This window comes from Gymnoscopelus microlampas, assembly GCF_963454915.1.
Source record: "Gymnoscopelus microlampas genome assembly, chromosome: 12".
NCBI classification, from domain to species: Eukaryota; Metazoa; Chordata; class Actinopteri; order Myctophiformes; family Myctophidae; genus Gymnoscopelus; species Gymnoscopelus microlampas.
The window spans coordinates 37,307,874-37,329,162 of NC_139949.1; the positions used below are offsets into that span (position 1 = coordinate 37,307,874).

General features: G+C 43.6%; 1 protein-coding gene across 1 annotated transcript in view; it reads right to left on the bottom strand.

Annotated features, from left to right (window-relative positions):
* Positions 1-21,289, bottom strand: part of LOC311057057 (neurobeachin-like) — a gene marked incomplete at both ends in the record, with an annotated part of 230,399 nt that overhangs the window by 139,540 nt on the left and 69,570 nt on the right. Inside the window, 4 exon segments of the mRNA XM_084073945.1 lie at positions 6,811-6,932; positions 7,297-7,392; positions 9,323-9,423; positions 15,746-15,977. Of these exon segments, the coding sequence (XP_083930071.1) occupies positions 6,811-6,932; positions 7,297-7,392; positions 9,323-9,423; positions 15,746-15,977 (551 nt within the window).

Sequence of the window (21,289 nt, forward strand, 5' to 3'; positions counted from 1 at the left end):
GAGCGACTCCGCTCAACGACATATGGGGGTTTGAGTGGTTAAAGCAGTGGTTCTCAAACTGTTCTCAAGGTTCCTTGAGGGGGGGGGGGGGGGGGGGGTTTCAAATGGACCCTTACGTACAGGGCTGTAACTCTGACAGTTTATGGGAGTCCTTGAAATCAAGTGGAAGGTAGACTGCTGTGCCTTTCTTGTGTCCTTAGTAATAAGGTTGATTGCAGGTCACGGTGGTCTCGAAAACTAAGAGGAACTAAAGTGGTGAAAGACTCACACATCACGTAAAACATTTAAAGAAGTAGTTCACCCCAAAAAAATCGTATTTTCTATCAATTACACACCCCATGAAGCATTGAATTCATGGCGATTTTTCTTGTTTTTGTCGCATTCCTGAGCCAATAATTTGATGACCGTCAGAAAGATGCTAATGTCTCTGGTAGGAGACATTAGTTGACACTTTGACTGTCCTACCGGAGCCGCCGCCGGTCATCAAATTATCGGCTTAGGAATGCGACAAAAACAAAAAAAATCACCATGAATTCAAGTCTCCAAGGGGTGTGCAATTGATAGAAAACAAGTCATTTTGGGGGTGAACTTTCCCTTTAAGGATGACTCCTTTACTTTATTCTTAATTTTTTATATTATGGTACTGACGATGGTTGTTGTGCCTTTAGTTTTGGTAGATTAGCAGCACCTCTGCCTGTACTTTTATTTTGACACGTGTGTGACTTTTATTTTGACTACTTAAGTAGCGGTAATTTTCCATGAACACCAGTAATTTTCCATGAACACCTGTTTCTAATACTCATGATCAGTGTTATTAGCTGCACCTGTGTTGTGTGCTAAGGAAAACCAGGTTATTAGTCTTCTCACTTGACTGATTGATTGAATACTTCATGTTTACAAAGACAAGCACAGGGAAAGTGCAGTTCAATACCAGGTCTGTTAAGAGGATTTTAAACCCAAGAAAGCACTATCATGGCTTGTTTCCAATGGGGTCCTTTGTACTCAATTAATCGAAAAACAAATTCCTAAAAACTCCTACTCATTTATGTCAATGCCCGTGAATAAAGGAGCTTGGAGGCTAAATCCTGACTCCGACTGAGTATCTGAGTGGAGTTTGGCTTACTGCTTGATCCTTAAAAGACTTTGTGTTGTCTGTCACCATTTATTTCCTCTTAGTCCTCGAAATTAAAATAGTTTGAGAACCACTGATATTATTGACATTTATTCTGGCACAGGATGCAATCCTCTACGCCAGACTCAACACAATATAAATATTTCCTTTCAAATTGCGACATTCACAATTCGAAAGCAACCACTTTAACTATTATTTTATACTTCGGCTGTTCAAAAATAGCAGATACACAAGCTCAAGCTTGTAGATCTGCTATTTTTGAAAAATATTGTTTTTTTTTGCAAATCTTTGAATATATATATTTTTTAAAGCGAGCATTTTGCTTCTGGGGGGTCCCTGGAACTGAATATTTCGAACACTTTTGGGGGTTCTTGACATGGAAAAGTTGGAGCAACATACTGTTAGGATTTAGAAAACCCCAGCATCCGCATTGTGGGAAAACCTTACGCAGATAAAATAGCAGATCGACAAGCTCACAACGCAGAGGAGCGAAAACAGAAAAGTCACCAGTACAGAGCCCTGAGCGACTCCGCTCAACGACATATGGGGGTTTGAGTGGTTAAAGCAGTGGTTCTCAAACTGTTCTCAAGGTTCCTTGAGGGGGGGGGGGGGGCGGGGGGGTTTCAAATGGACCCTTACGTACAGGGCTGTAACTCTGACAGTTTATGGGAGTCCTTGAAATCAAGTGGAAGGTAGACTGCTGTGCCTTTCTTGTGTCCTTAGTAATAAGGTTGATTGCAGGTCACGGTGGTCTCGAAAACTAAGAGGAACTAAAGTGGTGAAAGACTCACACATCACGTAAAACATTTAAAGAAGTAGTTCACCCCAAAAAAATCGTATTTTCTATCAATTACACACCCCATGAAGCATTGAATTCATGGCGATTTTTCTTGTTTTTGTCGCATTCCTGAGCCAATAATTTGATGACCGTCAGAAAGATGCTAATGTCTCTGGTAGGAGACATTAGTTGACACTTTGACTGTCCTACCGGAGCCGCCGCCGGTCATCAAATTATCGGCTTAGGAATGCGACAAAAACTAAAAAAATCACCATGAATTCAAGTCTCCAAGGGGTGTGCAATTGATAGAAAACAAGTCATTTTGGGGGTGAACTTTCCCTTTAAAGATGACTCCTTTACTTTATTCTTAATTTTTTACATTATGGTACTGACGATGGTTGTTGTGCCTTTAGTTTTGGTAGATTAGCAGCACCTCTGCCTGTACTTTTATTTTGACACGTGTGTGACTTTTATTTTGACTACTTAAGTAGCGGTAATTTTCCATGAACACCAGTAATTTTCCATGAACACCTGTTTCTAATACTCATGATCAGTGTTATTAGCTGCACCTGTGTTGTGTGCTAAGGAAAACAAGGTTATTAGTCTTCTCACTTGACTGATTGATTGAATACTTCATGTTTACAAAGACAAGCACAGGGAAAGTGCAGTTCAATACCAGGTCTGTTAAGAGGATTTTAAACCCAAGAAAGCACTATCATGGCTTGTTTCCAATGGGGTCCTTTGTACTCAATTAATCGAAAAACAAATTCCTAAAAACTCCTACTCATTTATGTCAATGCCCGTGAATAAAGGAGCTTGGAGGCTAAATCCTGACTCCGACTGAGTATCTGAGTGGAGTTTGGCTTACTGCTTGATCCTTAAAAGACTTTGTGTTGTCTGTCACCATTTATTTCCTCTTAGTCCTCGAAATTAAAATAGTTTGAGAACCACTGATATTATTGACATTTATTCTGGCACAGGATGCAATCCTCTACGCCAGACTCAACACAATATAAATATTTCCTTTCAAATTGCGACATTCACAATTCACAATGTATTACCCTTCAACCCACCAACCCACCCCACCCCACAAATTACTCAACAACCCACATACAATCCCCCAATATACACGCATCATTTCATATTTTACATTAAAATGTTAAAATCTCGGGCCTGCTTGCTCCTCATGCATTGAAGGAGGCATGAGCTTCAGCTTGGGCTCTCCCTAGGCTGGCAGAGGGAGAGTAGCTCCCAGGATTACATAGGCAATTGGCACTGGGTGAAAAAATATGGGTTACAAAATCGTGGGATAAAAAAAAAAAAAAAAAGTTAAAATCTGTAGGTTAACCAGTCTATGAAGTTACAAGCCAGCCCTATAATTGTACAGAAAGTCTTTTGATTATAGCAACATACGTTTAAAAAAACTGTTAGGATTTAGAAGACATTTGTAGAATCCCCCAGAAGCAAAGATTTGAGTTAAAAATGTTAAAAAATATATATATATTAAAAGATTTGCACACATTTTCACGATAAAAAAAGAATTGCAGATCTACAAGCTCATAGTGCAGCACTCGGTGCCACGCTATGAGCTTGTAGATCTGCTATTTTTGAATAGCCAAATAAATCTAAAAATGACACACTAGATGCGTTCCCGGTCTTAAAGGGTCAATGGATACACTTCAGAGACTTCCAAATGTATCTATTAAAAGATTCTTGATTTTTTTTTCAAGTTCCTACAAGGCAGAGAACAAATACAATGTCTGAACTTGCTGTATAATATTCAGCTGACGGAGCTTTTTGGTGTGTTAAGGATCACACATCAGAATTCCAACCAAACAATGTATTTTGTGCACGACATGCTTATATAAATACTGACACTAGTCCAGGCTCCATTTAGCACCCTAAATCCCACGTTTGACGATGACAGCCGAGACAGCAGCAGACACCAGAGACTAAAACATCAGTTATTCTACCTCGCCGTGCATTATCAGACTGTAGGATTTGGGGATGGAATTACTAAAATAAAAAATAAAAAGAAGAATCAATGCCATGAAGTAGAAAATTGTCAATCCAATTCAATGTCACAAAAACGTAACTCCCTGGCCTGTCAAAACAAAATAAATACAATAACCTATACCCTACAAGCTTATAAGTTGTGAGATCTATTTTCGCACATTTTGAAAATGTTAGAACATTTTTGAAAATTTTTCGTAAATCGTCCAAGATTGGGATGCCAGGTTGAAAGTGCTAATTGTTTAACTTACAGTAATATAAATCGGACCTAATTTCTTATTTTCGGCTAACGGTTAACTTCTTAAACTCTAGACTTTGTTGACCGGTGTCCCCCAGGGTTCTATGGTCCTGTCTACACCAAATCTCTCGAAAATAGCGGTGTGAACTTTTTTCTTTTTTTTTGAGGGGTGGGGGCGGGGGGGGGCATGGTGAGGACTCAAGCATAGAAAGTAAGTAAGGAAGGAAGGCAGGCAGGAAGGAGCGCGGAACACAGGAACTGGGGGGTGGGGGGAGGGGGGTGGGGTGGGAGAGTTCAATTAAATCAAAGGTCAGAGCTAATGAAGCGTCACAGTAGCTAACGGCTCACACTTAAGGACAGCCGAGGAACGAGCGGCGGAGCCCGGAGGCTACGGCAGCGCCGAGACCCAGACCCAGGCATATCACCCCCCTCCCCCATCCAGGGCAGGCAGCGCCCACTCCTTAATGGAGTGCCTTGACATTTCAAAGTTATGCTCTTATTCATTATCTGTTTATCTATTAACGTTCACATTAATTGAGTCAGTGGAGTCGAACGCCGAGACGTCAAGTCGAGGGAACACTTGGGTATTACAGTATTCTGTGATGTGGAAAAAAGGGGAGGGTATAGGAAAAGCAGACAGGGGATTTGAGAGGAAAGGGGGGGAAGAAGATTTGACCGGATTTTTAACGACCTTTTTGACGTTTTACGTGTCCCTAGAGAAGGGGGGTTAGTTTAAGTCCCTCTCAAATGGGTCGGAGTACACCAGCGTTTTGAGTGGTTGGTTCCATTCCAAGATTTGCCAAAAAGTCTGAATTCTATTAAAAAATATGAATTAAAAAAAAGTGGGATGTCATGTTAGCTCAACCATGAAGTCCTCTGGGGATGAGAACTGTAGCAGCTGTCGGCAATCAGAGGAAGTGCCTCCATGTGGTTAATAAGCACTTATATAAATGTTTTAATACTTTACTTTGTACGATGGTGTCGCGCAGGGAACATATCTGATCTACAAGCAACGTGTCGCAGTTGTGGATCCGATATCTGTGCTATTTTGGAAAATCTTTCGCCTATAATTAAACCAGGTTTCCATCTACACAGAGGGCCCTATACTTGGCACTACTATACCCGCACCCGCTGCCCACTAGCCATGAATTACATTACATTACATTACATTCATTATGCCAACTCCATTATTTGAGCCTGGAGGTGTGGCCGTGGGCGTGTTGTTGCACTATCCCCAAAATTGCTATTTTTACCACACATTTGGGAAAGCGCATATAGCGGAATCTAAAACCACACGCAATGCCAAATTGGTTTGGTAGAGCGCCTGCTGGTAAGGCAGGTGTCCCAAAATAGCAACTTTTGCACGGGAACGCCCCTTGCGCAGGCACTCTAAATCCAAAAAATAGTGGGTTTAGCCTGTACGGCCAATTATAGGGCCCCAAATCTCTTTGCCAAAAACAAACAACAACAAATAAGATTTTATACTGTGTGATATAATCCAGCAAATTGTGGAAAAGCTTGCTGAATCAAAGCTGCCCCACACCCTAGGGACTAGTGATGAGCGGGTCGGGTTTTTTCATGACCCGCCCCGCCCCGCGACGGAACCCAACCCGCCTCGCGAACCCATATATAAATCTATGGCTCAACCCGCGCCGCGACCCGTGATTTTTTTTTTATTCTGTAAAATCATGGTTAGAAAATAATCCCCAAGTGTATTCAAACTGTTTTATTGTTATTATTCTTATTCTTATTAGGAATAAAGACAAAACAAGAGCATGTGATATTTTATTGATTACAGATGTGCCACTTCAAAACTTCACACGTTACTGTTCTTTCCCTGATAGTGCCCTGAAAATGCATTTTTTTCCCTCCCTTTTCTGCCCTTAAAATGCACTGTTTTGCCCCTGAAAAGAAGTTGTCACTACACACCCCCGTTTTTCCCTTCAACAGACATCCATATACATGAGAACAAAAGAATGTGTGTTGAACAAGGTGTCAGACTCATTATGAGGCGAAAGGTGATTTGACCAGTTGCTCAAATTAATTAGCATCATAAAAGCAGTGATCATCAAAATAATTCAGCATTTTAAATGCCCTTCTTTGTCCCTTATTGCCCTGGGAATCCCCTGAAAATGTACTGTCTTGGCGATGGCAGGACATGTGAAGTTTTGAAGTGGCACATCTGTATTTGCGTGTGAGAGCGCCTGACCCGCTCACCCGCAGCCCGCATAATTGCCTCTGAAATTCTGATTCGACCCACCCGCGCCGCGGGTTGACCCGCGGGTCCCGCGGGTTACGGGTCGACCCGCTCATCACTACTAGGGACTTTTAAAACCATTCTTATGACCCACCTTTCAATGTACTAGGATAACTTGTTGTCTTGTTGTTTTGTTTTTTGTGGATTGTGTACAGTATGTGTAGTGTTTAGTTTCTACTCCGTCCTGTTGTGACTGTCTGACAGTGTGACTGAGTTGTTGTTGTCCTGTCATGTGTTTTTTATTGTCTTGTCATGTGTTGTCTTGTTTTTATTGTCTTGTCTCTTTCTGCAGAATGCGCTCCGGGCCAGTGTAATAACTGGATGGGGGCGCACTACAAACCTATGAATCTATGTATGAACCTATACTGTATGTCATTCTACAGTATACTCACCAGTACAGATAAGGTTTATCTTTGTCCACGTTGATGTTGTTAAGGGGGTCCTGTCTGAACCAGGTGTTCAGGGTGAATCCATTCTGGTACGGCCACTTAGCGATGGGGGGCAACGCGATAGCCTGCAGGGGGGGGGGGGGGGACCACACATCAGTGTTAATTTTTACAGCACATTTTGATTTAGTTTTTTTAGTCACAGTCTTTTGAATAACATGTTTTGATTTAGTTCACTAAAATGTCTCTTGGCTCCTGTAAGGGCCTAATTAACATGTGGTGACTGATGCCAAAGGAATGCTAATGGTTTTGTGGTGTGTGCGCGTGTGCGTGTGTGTGTGTGTGCGTGTGCGTGTGCGTGTGTGTATGTGTGTGTGTGTGTGTGTGTGTATGTGTGTGTGTGTGTGTGTGTGTGTGTGTGTGTGTGTGTGTGTGTGTGTGTGTGTGTGTGTGTGTGTGTGTGTGTGTGTGTGTGCGTGCGCTGTCTCTCACCGCTGCACTGCGCCCGGGGAAGTTGAAGAAGGTGTCAGGACCATGTCTTTGAGGCATCTGGTTCAACACTGACAACAACTTGATGGCATGTCTGGGCTGTGAGAGGAGAGGAGAGGAGAGGAGAGGAGAGGAGAGGAGAGGAGAGGAGAGGAGAGGAGAGGAGAGGAGAGGAGAGGAGAGGAGAGAGAGAGAGAGAGAGAGAGAGAGAGAGAGAGAGAGAGAGAGAGGTTGTCATGTATGACAGCAGTGACATCACAACATTGCCTCAACCCTACTGGATGGGATCAATAAGTCCTCAATCACCTCCGCCTGCCCCCGACAACACATTATCAATACCATGGCAACCGAGAATCAATCAGTCTCTGAAGAGGACCGATGGGCGTGTGCGTGTGTGTGTGTGTGTGTGTGTGTGTGTGTGTGTGTGTGTGTGTGTGTGTGTGTGTGTGTGTGTGTGTGTGTGTGTGTGTGTGTGTGTGTGTGTATTGGGGGTGGGGGATGGTGGGAGTATGGAGAGAGAGAGAGAGAGATTACAGACAAACTGCTCTAGAACAGTGGTTAGAACCGTCTATACATCAGATATTTGAAAATATCCAATCTACAAGCTCACAATGCATTGCGAAGCAAGTCGTTTTGAGCTTGTAGATCTATTGTTTTCAAAGTATGGAATATTTTTAACACTACTTTTGTTTTGGTTTAACCAAAACAAATCTTGTATGGGCGTCCCTGCCTGGCACACATTTTTTTCAGGTGGGGGTCCACGGCCAAATACATATCATTTTGGGGGTCCTTGACATGAAAAGGTTTGAGAACCACTGGTCCAGAAGCTGCTCTACCTCAGCTCAGTGTGTTTAACGTGGTGTGTGAGAAATGGAAGGTCGCTGACACCGCCTGAGGGGATATTATTTTATTTTGTTGAGTTTCAAACGCCAAAAATTCGATGCAAATTCCATTCATGCGAGTCTGTCACGGCTGATTGGGCTGTTGTCCCGGTCTGTTTTGATGCGTACATTCATTCAAAAATGAGAAATAACACAAAACTAAGCCCCTGCAGCTTCAGCGTGGCTAACAATCTATAAGAGGGCTGATGCAAGCACATCAAAGTAAGCCGAATTTCTGTTTGCGCGCGCAAACACACACACACACAGTCACTCAAATGTACCCTCTAACTTCTTGTTTATCCCCAGGTTTTGTAGCATTTGTAAAATAAATGTAGCCTGGTAAACCCTCCCTCCGGAAATCTCATTTCCATTTGATTTCAGGAGTGAGTCTGGCCTGATCGCCCATTCTGCAATATTGGCTGTGGGCTGGAGTTGGGCGTGAGTAATACCGTTGACTGACAACCCCTTCAGCCAATGTTCCCCTCCAGCCAATCAGCAGACCTCCAGACTAATGTGACGCAACGGGACTTTTGAGACGGCCATGCCCAAAATAGGTTGCCTTATTCGGATACATGCGTGGCACTGCCCGCCCCTGCTGGTTCTCTAAATTTGTATTTTTAAATAGGCTCTGTCATGATTAACACATCCACCGCCAAGGGCTAATCTCATAATGTACTCACCACTATCTTAAAAGTAAATTCCGTGCCTCAAAAAAGAAGTTTGAGAGCGTTTTAAAACCGAAAGTAAAAAGTGTAACTGGCCACAGAAACAATGGCGGATCGTTCCATTTTTGTCGGCTGCACTCGGTCCCATTCGGGCTCACTCGTACTCGCCACCTGATTGGCCAACTGTCGCTGTCAATCACAGAACGATGAGCGACGACGCTGATAGGCTCGGTTAGTTGGTAATTCCACTAGAAACACCCACAATGGGCGATCAGGCCAGACTCACTCCTGAAATCAAATGGATTTCCGGAGGGAGGGTTTACCAGGCTAAAATAAATGTACCTTAGATATAAAAATCAAATATAAAATAAATAAATAGGCCTATTTCACAAAATATTGTGTGCTAGTGTTCTCAGTCTCACCACTGTTCCGGTTACCACGCGTACGTACAGTAGTAGAGTATAGTAGTCCAGCATGACTCACCCAGATACCGTTGTCTCCTCTCAGCATGCTGAAGAGCAGCTTCAGCTCTTTGACTGTGATGCTGTAGCTGGCCATCACTCCCAGCATGTCCACCAGAAGGTCTACAGGGGGGGGGGGGGGGGGACAGAGACAGAGAGAGACAGAGATGAGATCAGTGTGATGATGAGTCATGGTTTGGGAGGCCGTGCACTGAGGGCAGGAAGCATTGAGCTATGTGGCAGGATGCCCTGAAGCTCCTATACCAGCCATGTGATGGACGAACAGTGAGGTCATCAGAAATTTGATTTTGGATTGATTTTGGGGTACAGTGGTGGACTATAAAGGTTAGAGGAGCGCACTTGTTGCCGGAAGGTTCCCCAGACTGGCAGGAAAAATCTGGAAGGGAAAGTAGCCACCACTCACCCCTCCCCCAACACCGCAGAAGTGCCCATGAGCAAGGCACCGAACCTTCCAACTGCTCCAGTGGCCAACAGTATAAGACTGTGGTTGCACTGGTCAGCTCCCAGGTTTTAATGTGTGTCTGTCTATGTCTGTCTGTCTATGTGCAGGGTGTTGCTTAAAATGCATGGACGCATGAGTCCAAAGTAGCAGATATACAAGCTCGAAACGCAGCGCGAAGCGATGCATTTAGAGCTTGTAGATCTAAAATTTGAATCCTGAAAAGTAACAGTTTTGGACATATGAGGTTTCTACCCGACAGAGATATAACTCTATGGTCCATGCACATAACACCAGAGATGTGTCACATCATTATTGAATCACATGATGATGTGGTCTATTATATACAGTAGACGCACATGTCGCCACAATTATCACTAAAGAAGGTTTTTCACAAATACTAATGTAGACTCACTCACAGCAGCCAACTTCTGGGGCACAACTATTGGAAAGTTGTAAAGGACCACTCTTTAAATTTCCTTACACACCGTGGCCGTTATATATATATATTTTCAAACTGTTGTACTCTATGTGTCCCCCCCAGAATGTGAATGTGTACGTGGCGATAAAGCCAGGCAAATCTTTATTCAGAATGAGGTCGGTTTTTCACCGTGAATTAAGGGCCTTAACCTGTATGAATGAGGCGTCAGCTATATGAATAGTTTTCACGCCAAATACTCGCCGGCGACTTTACAACCGTTTATTCGGTGCGTTAAGAGCTTAATCGTATGCCTGATGAGGCTAGGCAGAAAGCCGATGCCGTCTAGTGGTGCTTATGTCTGGACTGTCATCATCAGATGTGGGATTTAGGGTGCTAAATGGAGCCTGTCTGTGAGAAATCGTGTCAGTATTTATATAAGCATGTCATGCGATGCGACAACAAATACATTGTTTTGGTTGAAAATCTGTGTGTTCCTTAAACACACCAAAAACCTCCCGTCAGCTGAAAATTATACAACAAGTTTAGGCAGTGCATTCGTTCTGAGCCTTGTAGAAACTTGGAAACATCTTTCAACCACTTCAACCCCCGGCATCCGTATTGTGGGGAAAGCTTTTGCAGGAAAATAGTGGGATCGACAAGCTCACAACGCGTCACAGCCGATCGGCTATTTTCAAGGAAAGCTTTCCCCACAATAACAGAAAACTGAAAAGACACTAGTATGGACCCCTGAGGGACGCCGGTCAAGCATACAGAGTTTAAGTGGTTGATAGAAACATTTAAAAATCTCTGAAGTGGACCATTAATAAAGGAGATATTATGTGGACTACTTTCCTTTGTAGATCTACCATATGGGTTTTTTACCTGTGAAGTTTGGCCTTACAGAGAATATTCTCTTGTGCTGATTTTGTCGACTAGCCGATCTACACGCTCACAACGCGTCGCAGCGTGAAGCGTTGTGAGCTTGTACAGTAGATCTGCTATTTTCAGCATGCAACCAAGTGTAAAATCAGCCATTACGACACCATCAAGGCACCGCCAAAATACATTTTAGTCGACTAAATCAACTGTAGATTTAGTATAATCTTATGATATTTAGTTGACTAAAACTAAAACATTTCAGTTAACTAAAATATGACTAAAACTAAATGGAATCTTATTCAAAAGACTATGACTAAAACTAAATCAAAATTTGGTGTCAAAATCAACACTGGTTCCGCTCCGCCGTGGTGGGTGGGTTGTATCTGCTTTAGACCGGATTAGAAAACCGAAAAAAGGGAGTTGATCCCAGGCTACCGTCATGCAGAACACATACAACAGCAGGCAGGCGCTTGAGCAGGGCAAAAAGGATTATTATGAAGGACAAACACCACCCCAGTAATGGACTGGTTGTCCCTGAGGTGTCTCTCAAAGCCATGGCTCAAGGCTCAGCCAAGAGTTGTTTTCCCCCCTGAGGCTGTCTGTGCCCTGAACAAGGACAAGGACAAAACAACAAAACAAAACAAAAAAAAACAGCAATCAATCTATAAATGCCCCTTAGTAGATCTGCTCACACTGTTTACTTGCACTAATGTACAGAAGTTTTACCGATACCCATTTTTACACGCCAGTATCGGATCACTACTCAGTATCGACCGTTAATGAAATTTGGACACCGGAGCATAGCCGCGGGAAGATGTTTTAGGTTAAGAGTGCTGTATGCGCACGCGTGCACGAAAATGTGTTAGCTTTTTTGGATTTGTTACTTTTTTGGGGGGGGTTTTGTTAATTTTAAATTAAATTAACTTTAATTCGGTTCCAGAACACATATTGCACTAAATCCCCCCAACTAACGACCAGCAACAACAGGCACATTATACAAAAATGTTTTTAATAATTTTATTTAATTTTATTAATCTTATGCAGACCCCCCAGCACCCCTACTTCCCGCGGCTATGTACCGGAGTCAATATCGGGAAGAAAAAAAACGGTGTCAGGAACATTTCCACTGAACACACGTTCAAGCGTGTGGTTCTGAAATGCCGATACTACTGTACCATCTGGACTGTGGATTCTTGTGATTAGAGACATCCCACAGATCCACCTCTCTCTCCCTCTCTCTCTCTCTCTACTCGTTCCAACTTCTCTCTTGTCCATTAAAAACCCAAGAAGCACTCACACCGCTGTTCAATAGCGCATTAGTGACTTTTCTAAAGTGGGAGCCTCCGATGACAAATGTTGACTTTTTTGGCTGCTTCCCTGCTGCCTCTGCGCTGGACCGGACCGGACTGCAGTGAGCAGCAGTAATGAGCCATACAAGTTATGAGAGCCATTACACCCCGGCAGTATGAGAAGGACGTAGAGGACATTAGAGGCTCTCAGGAGGACGTGGGGAAGGGCCATTTGAGGTCCGTATGACTGTACAACAAGCGCACACACACACACACACACACACACACACACACACACACACACACACACACACACACCCGTGGGCTGTTTTGTAACAAAGCTCTCCATCTAAACTCCAGCACCTCTGCTGAAACCTCGACTGTCATCGCTCACGTGCGCGTTATGCGCCATTTGTGTATGTTGTTTGGATGTACTGTGCTGGTCTTTACATTTCCCAGGCTTTGTGTAAACACGCACACACACACACACACACACACACACACACACACACACACACACACACACACACACACACACACACACACACACACACACACACACACACACACACACACACACACACACACACACACACACACACACACACACACACACACACACGTTATTTACTGAATAATATTTACTGAGGCTACAGTTCTAGAGAGAATTCTGCTGGATGTCACCTTGGAAAAATTAATTGGTACACAGATCAGTACACAGCTCATAACTCTGAGAGTGTACAAGTATAACCAAATGGACCAATTAATTGGTAACCGGAACGCTTGGCCCAAAACACACTCGCCCCCATTTCTTTCACGGACGGCTCGCCCCCAGTGGTTCTTGTATTCATTTTACAGAGGTTTAGGTTAGGAATACGTTTAGGCTTAGGCATAGTTTTACTGAGGTTCAGGTTAGGAATAAGTTTAGGTTTAGGCATAGTTTTGACCCGGGCGAGCGTGTTTTGAGTTCTTGTATTCCCCTTAAATTAATGTCCATTTGGTTATACTTGTGGATACATCATTTACTGTGTGTAAATCAAATGAATTCCATAGGGTTTTTTCAGCAAAAACATATTTTCTATTAGTATTATGGAAAATATACTTGTATTCTCTGAACTACCATGTTTTGGCCATTTTTGTATATTGTGAAACATTGTCAAACATATATTTACAATACATGCCTTTATTTTCGAAGAGACATTTCTTTTCAGAAATGCAATATAATTGTTCGATTGTGGATGGAGACCTGTGTTGCATGTCCTTTTAGAGACATATGTTGCATGTCTTTCTACAGAGCTATGTTGCATGTCTTTCTAGAGAGCTACAGTATGTTGCATGTCTTTCTATAGACCTTTATTGCATGTCTTTCTAGAGACCTGTGTTGCATGTCTTTCTTAGACCTATTTTGCATGTCTTTCTAGAGACCTGTGTCGCATGTCTTTCTAGAGACCTGTGTTACATGTCTTTCTAGAGACCTGTGTTGCATGTCTTTCTAGAGACCTGTGTTACATGTCTTTCTAGAGACCTGTGTTGCATGTCTTTCTAGAGACCTGTGTTGCATGTCTTTCTAGAGACCTGTGTTGCATGTCTTTCTAGAGACCTGTGTTGCATGTCTTTCTAGAGACCTGTGTTGCATGTCTTTCTAGAGACCTGTGTTGCATGTCTTTCTAGAGACCTATGTTGCATGTCTTTCCAGAGACAATGTTGCATGTTGTTCTCTCTCTCCCTGACATCTCTCACGTCCCCTGTCTCTCGACAACGTCCTCTCTTAACACGAGCAGAAGAAACTGCCAAAGAAATCACCTAAAAACAAGACTCGGAAGAATCAAATATGCACATCCCTCCCTCGTCCAATATTTAGCTATTGATAAAAAGTCACTATGTGTGCAGTTTGTGAATGAAAGCTGCACAAAAGCACAGTGCAGTGGGTTCAGCGGTGAAGCCACACCATCCAGGCTGGCTGCCTTGAGTGCATGCATTGCATTCTCACCCTATCAGTATGCAAATTGGACGCTGCTGAGTCGGCAGAAGCACAGTCTTCTTCGCACAGCTCTTGAGCGGGGCACTTGCTCCGCTGGCGCCTTGCTCCGGCACGGGCACACCTCTCACCAGGCTCACACATGCTTCTGAGGACATGCCTGCCTTGTTTTCAGACGGTGCCCTCAATGCCTTCAATGCCCTCATACCCGTCGAACTACTTCTCCAAAATGAGTGACACCCACAGCCACAACACTAGAGGGATCTGGTAGCACCCACATTTAGAACAAACTTGGGAAAGTTCTCATTCTACTGCTCTTCCACTAAAATGTGTAACGCCCTGACACCATCCATCAAAGGATGTGTAACGCTGGTTTCTTTCATAATTGGCCAGAAAAAAACATCTATCAGGAGACCAACAAGGGAGGTAAATGTAATTAAATTAAACAACTTTTGTACATATAGTGTATGTATTTGTTGTATGCTATGTTGATTAATTGATATCATAAGACCACAATGGAAACGTGTCCCCAGGACTTTTTTTGTGCTATCCTTTAAGCTTTAATGTCTTACTGTACCACGTGCTGTTTACATTTCGGTAGGCATGTAACGATTTATCGTAAATCAATTAAAATAGATTCAAACTGGTGACAATTTAAATCGATTTAATAAAAAATGTATCGCGATGCAAACAGCAGTGGGCGCAATCGATACAAGACAAAAAAAGAAGAAAATACAGGATCTTTGTAAGATAACTGATGAAAAAAGAGTTTTCAGTCATTTGCTACTGTAATAAAAAGAGGATAAGAGAAAACACAGTATTGTATAGAAATAAAAAAATCACACCCTGTGTGAAGGTAGCGGCGCCTTTGATACATTATTATGTCATCGATATGTGTTTATAATGTGTTTATAGCCATGTGTCACGTGAAGCTTGAACAATCACTTTGTTGACGGGTCTGACCAATCAGAACGTTGATGGGTCTGACCAATCAGAACGTTGATGGGTCTGACCAATCAGAACGTTGACGGTGAACACGGACAAAGTCAGGTATAGAGCAAGATCCTGACCAATCAGCACGTTGACGGGTCTGACCAATCAGAACGTTGACGGGTCTGACCAATCAGAACGTTGACGGTGAACACGGACAAAGTCAGGTATAGAGCAGGATCCGCTCTATACTTAAAGGTATAGAGCGGCTAGCGCCGCTAAAAAGAGAAGAAAATACTGAATTTGTGTAAGAGAAAAAAAAACATGAAAAATCTTAGGCCTATCGTGAACCTAGTATCGTGATTCGAATCGTATCGTGAGTTGAGTGAATCGTTACATGACTACATTTCCGACTAATGAAGTATACATCAATCCAAAAAACCCCAAAGAAAAACATGTGGTCTTGTCGTGGTCTCTGGTTTGTTTACCTGCGATCATGTCGTCCACAGAGCTCATCTTCAGCAGCACCTGCTGTATGAGGCCCACCTCGGTGCTGGTCTGCAGGTTGCGCACGCTCTTGCGCAGGATGGCGGTGAACATGCTCCAGATCTCCGCCTGGCACGTGACCTCGCAGTGGGACAGCAGCTCCACCATGCAGCCGATGCTCTCCGCCTCCTGGATGATGAAGTTCATCTCCAGGTCGAACTCGCCGCCCACCAGCTTTAGGAAAGGAAGAGATAAGATAAGAGATATGATGAGACCTTTTATTCATTGAAATACCGCGAGGGACGTTCGTTCGTTCAGTCAGTCGCTAGGGGCAGCACAGCGGTCACATGGAATAAAATCATTTTTTCACCTTTTGCCTCTCAGACCAAAAACGTAGAATATTTTGTTACGATTTTGTCCACATTTGGGTCTGCTGTATTGATGTTGGTACCATAGGAGAGATGACAAACGTTGATCAAAATAACAATTACTCTACATTCTCTAATTGTGTGACTTCTTGTAAATTAAGTAATGCAGATGTTTAACAACAATTTAACTCTTGAGTTTGGTTTCATTTTACGCTCTCAAGTGTCAATTTGGGGGTCCTTGACATGAAAAAGTTTGAGAACCACTGGCATAGACCGTCCGCTCGTGTTTTTAACAGCGGTGGACACGGGATGGAGTTATGACATTTTTCTACTGTACCACTCGTCCTAAGATATAGTAATATTATATAAAAGGTAAGAAAAACGTAGTGTGCGAAATTCTCCTTTAATCTGTCATTTGTGAAGCAGCATGATGAGCTAGCAGCTCATTTATAGTGTTATAGTTGTGTGTTTTTTTACTTTTAACTAATAAAAAAGGAGGTGAAAGGAGAAGGAAAGGAAAGGGAGAAAGGAGGATGACATTAGGTTGAGGGAGTAGGAAGGGGTGGGGGAGGAGAGGGTAGGGGTCAAAGGTGAGGCGGATGAGAGATGGGAGATGATGGAGTGGGAATTGGGGGGAGAGCGAGGGATGAGGAGGAGAAAGGAGGCGAATAAGGGGATGGATACGGGGGGAGGAAGAGAGATTGAGGGGGGAGGAGAGCAAAGCAGGGAGGGCACGGGGGAAGGGAGGAGGGAGGGGTTAACCGGAGAAGAGGAGAGGAACGAACAAGAGGAAGCAAGAGAAAGAGAGAGAAAAATGTGTTAGTGAAGTGTTTCAACCTGTCAGACTCTGACGGATGCCGATTACTGAAGATACACACGCACACACGCGCACGCGCACACAAACACACACACACACACACACACACACACACACACACACACACACACACACACACACACACACACACCTCAACTAATGCTCTGTAACTCTTTCTGAATCTTTCCCTCTGTCAGAATCCTTCTGTGCATGCAAGCGTGTGTGTGTGTGTGTGTGTGTGCATGCGTGTGCGTGCATGCGTGCGTGCAGTGACGAGAACAACTCTCCACGCTGAACTACCTTCACTCACGGAAAATACAGAAGGCCTAAAATAGGCTCCATTGGCACATACAGTACATTGAACACACACACACACACACACACACACACACACACACACACACACACACACACACACACACACACACACACACACACACACACACACACACACACACACACAGTGAACGAGAATAACAGGAATAGTGAGGAAAATAAAAGGGGTGTTAAAGCCATCCTAGAATAAAGAGGCAAACCATTAGTCAGAAATGAGATAATTCAATAATCGACGATAATGACTGGAGACAGCACAGCCTCAATGCCCCTCACACACACACACACACACACACACACACACACACACACACACACACACACACACACACACACACACACACACACACACACACACAGCATGAACGCTGCGATGTAGGACATGATGGCCATTAACAGCTGAAGCTAATTGCGGGGATTAAATTGGACAGATAGATTTATAGAGAGATAATAGGTTAGGACTGTCCGGCGGACGGCTCAGAACCCTCAGCCTAATTTATTCTCTTAGTCGTATCGTATGACGTAAAATAGCAAAACCTAGAAGCGTGGCGGCTATTCTGGGCCTTATATCTGCTCATCTCACAAGGAGAACAAGCCTGGAAAAGTACTACAGCCGAAAGCGTGTCTATACAGAGGCAGGCAGGACGTCCGTCCGTTGTACGTATACTGTACTTCCCCCCCTGGAACTACCTCCGGAATTCTACATTTACTTGAGTAAAAGTACAAACGTATTGGTCTCAAAATGTACTTAAATTAGCAAAAGTAGAAAGTACTCGTTATGCAGAATGTCCCATTTCGCAAGTTTTCAAATGTTTAAAATGTATGCAAATCTTTTGAAAACAACAGATCTACAAGCATGGCGACACATTGAAACCCCCTTCCAGAGTGGAAATCGTTGAAAAGGCTCCGCCTCGCATCTCCATGTAAACAGGCAACACCCGGGTATCTGCAAAACGTGATGTCATGGCTCACGAAAAAAAATGTTCTTTTTTGTGTGTTATCCTTTAAACCTTAATGTCTTAATAACATTTCTGACCGATAAAGTTAAAGTATTCAATGAATGAAAATAGTCCCTCCGGTCGTGGCGTGCTACATGAGCTAGCTATGTCATTAGCATGCGCTGCAGTGTGTGTCCTGTGTTTGTTCTTATTGACACGTTCAGCCAGGTTCCGTTTCGACCTTTTAAGTCTCCTCCCCTCACTGAGAGGCTCTTCATTCAATGTGGCCGAGATTAATCAGGGTCACCCTGGGGTCTCCACCATTACGATAACACACACACACACACTCACATCAGTGAGTATGCATTCCATCATGTCCTCCCTCTCTCTCTCTCTCTCTCTCTCTCTCGTGGCGGCCCGCCTCAGGGTTGAGCACGCCTATTACAGAACAGTGGACAATCTTGAGGTGTTCGACTTTAACATGGGCTGGGAGGGGAGGGGTTTTGTGTATGGTGGGGGAGCATGGAGAACTAATTATCTCTCTTTAATGGTTTGTGTAAGATTGTATAGTCTTTTCATTTAATATCGGGCACAGTAATCTATTTTTGCTGAATTGTTGTATTCTGTAGTAAGTTAATGAAGGTGTCTGTCTGTCTGTCTGTCTGTCTGTCTGGTCTGTCTGTCTCAGTCTTTCTCTCTCTCCCTCTGCCCTCCACTGTCTCTCTATCCCTCTCCCCACCTCTCTTTTCCATAGTCGTCGTCCCCCCCCCCCCTCTCTCTCAGTGAGGTGAATTGATCCTGTGCTCTCCATGAACCCATTAGCAGAGATCAGACCAAACCCCCGGACGGGGACGGTGGAATAAAAGATAGATAGATAGGAAGAATTAATTCAGCCGCCGGATCGAATTCTCTTCTCTCCTCTGAGGTTCCCAATTACACAAACCCACCGGAGGCTGTGCGTGTGTTCCACATGACACCTCTACATTAATATGTGTGTGTGTGTGTGTGTGTGTGTGTGTGTGTGTGTGTGTTCCATATGCGACACCTCTACATTACACAACTCTGCCTGCACGTACATCTGTGTGTGTGTGTGTGTGTGTGTGTGTGTGTGTGTGTGTGTGTGTGTGTGTTCCATAACAGTACTCTCAATGCACGCTGCACCACTGTGCATGGTACAGGATGTACCGTACATCTGTGTGTATGTGTACTGTACACGGATGTGTGAAATGTGAATGCGTGTCTATGTGCTTGTGTGCCTGTGCCTGTGTGTGTGTGTGTGTGTGTGTGTGTGTGTGACCGTGTGTGTGTGCGTGTGTGTGCCCATGTGAGTGTATGTCCCCGTGTGAGTGTGTGTGTGTGTGTGTGTGCCCGTGTGAGTGTGTGCCCGTGTGAGTGCCCGTGTGAGTGTGAGTGTGAGTGTGCGTGTGCGTGTGCGTGTGCGTGTGCGTGTGCGTGTGCGTGTGCGTGCGTGTGCGTGTGTGTGAATATGTCTGCCACCGTATGTGTCTGTGTGTGTGTGTGTCTCACAAACTTTGGATAAACTTGGATACATACTTGGATAAGTGTTTAAATTTACATTTGCATGTGTGTGTATGTGTGTATAAGACACTGTAAGACACACCAAAGAGACACACTGAGGCACGTGAACCCACACACACACACACACACACACACACACACACACACACACACACAGAGCTGGGGGCACTCTGAGATATGTTCAGTGCAAACTAATCTCTCTGTGACCACCCCTCCCCCCTCCCCCTCTCCCCAAATCAAATTCACCACAAGATAAAAGGAAGAGGGTGATGCAAACGATGGCAACAAAACACACAGAGAGAGAGAGAGAGAGAGAGAGAGAGAGAGAGAGAGAGAGAGAGAGAGAGAGAGAGAGAGAGAGAGAGAGAGAGAGAGAGAGAGAGAGAGAGAAATATTGACTTAGTTTGACTCGACCGTTTTGGCTGAAGTGCTCTTCTTAGAATGGCTCTTGGAAGGCTGTAATTTGTAACAGTGCCACGCTGTTCAGTGAGTTAATGTTAATGAATGAAGTCAAACACCACTGCTGGACTCCAGTTCAGTGGTGTAAAGTAACTAAGTACATTTACTAAGGTACTGTACTTAAGTACAATTTTGTGTTTTTTTTTATTACTTTACTTGAGTATTTTCCAATTTTCAGTACTTTTACTTCTACTCCAAGTTAGTAACATTTTAACGTGTTCTTCCATTATAGAAACAAGTGGGCTTATAACCAAAACGATCCTTGTTCCGTGGGAGAAATGTTGTCAGAGGCTCTATACAACTACGTATAATGATAGTATGATAAGGTTGGCAAGGAATATCACTTCAAACACTAGCCATGCTTTGTATGGAGAATATAGGTTGCTGCCTTCAGGAAGGAGATACGGTGTTCCTACATACAATAAGGTCAAACTGAAGAGGTCCTTTGTCCATCAGACGACACTGAGGCTCAATCAGGATTTATAGGCCAAGGGTAGGCTGAGAGGTGGACATTGCTCTTGTCTTTGTATGTCTTTATGTATGTATTTTGTATTGTGTTTTGTTTTTCTTGTGTCATGTCAAATGTGTGAACTGTTTATTGTTGCATACATGGCTGCTGGGTCGCAAGACAAATTTCAGTGTGAACTGACAATAAAGTATTATCGTATATCGTATTTGTGTTCCGTGGGAGAAACGTTGTTAGTGGGAATGAAAACATAGGCACCCCACCGGAAGAGTCGGGCTGAGGACGGACCAAACGGGCCAACATTCTGTTACCAACATTCTATTGGGCGGTCCCCCCAGAGTCAAATTCAAAGGAAAAAAACGGCAGAGGGCGCTTTTCCCCCCTTTTTTTTTGACGATGGGTTCCCAGACTGCAAATAGTGAGGTCTCTGGGCATTATCCCCCGAGATAACATTTAGAAAGTTTACTTTCTTTACATTACATTACTAGTTATTTTTATATCAGTGATATCGTCACATCACAGCTTTACAGGTGTAAATTAGTGGGTGAAATGTGCAAGAAATGTGCGAAGCCAAATCATTTTGTTGTTATATTTGCCTGAAAACTAATTATAACAGCTTTTATATA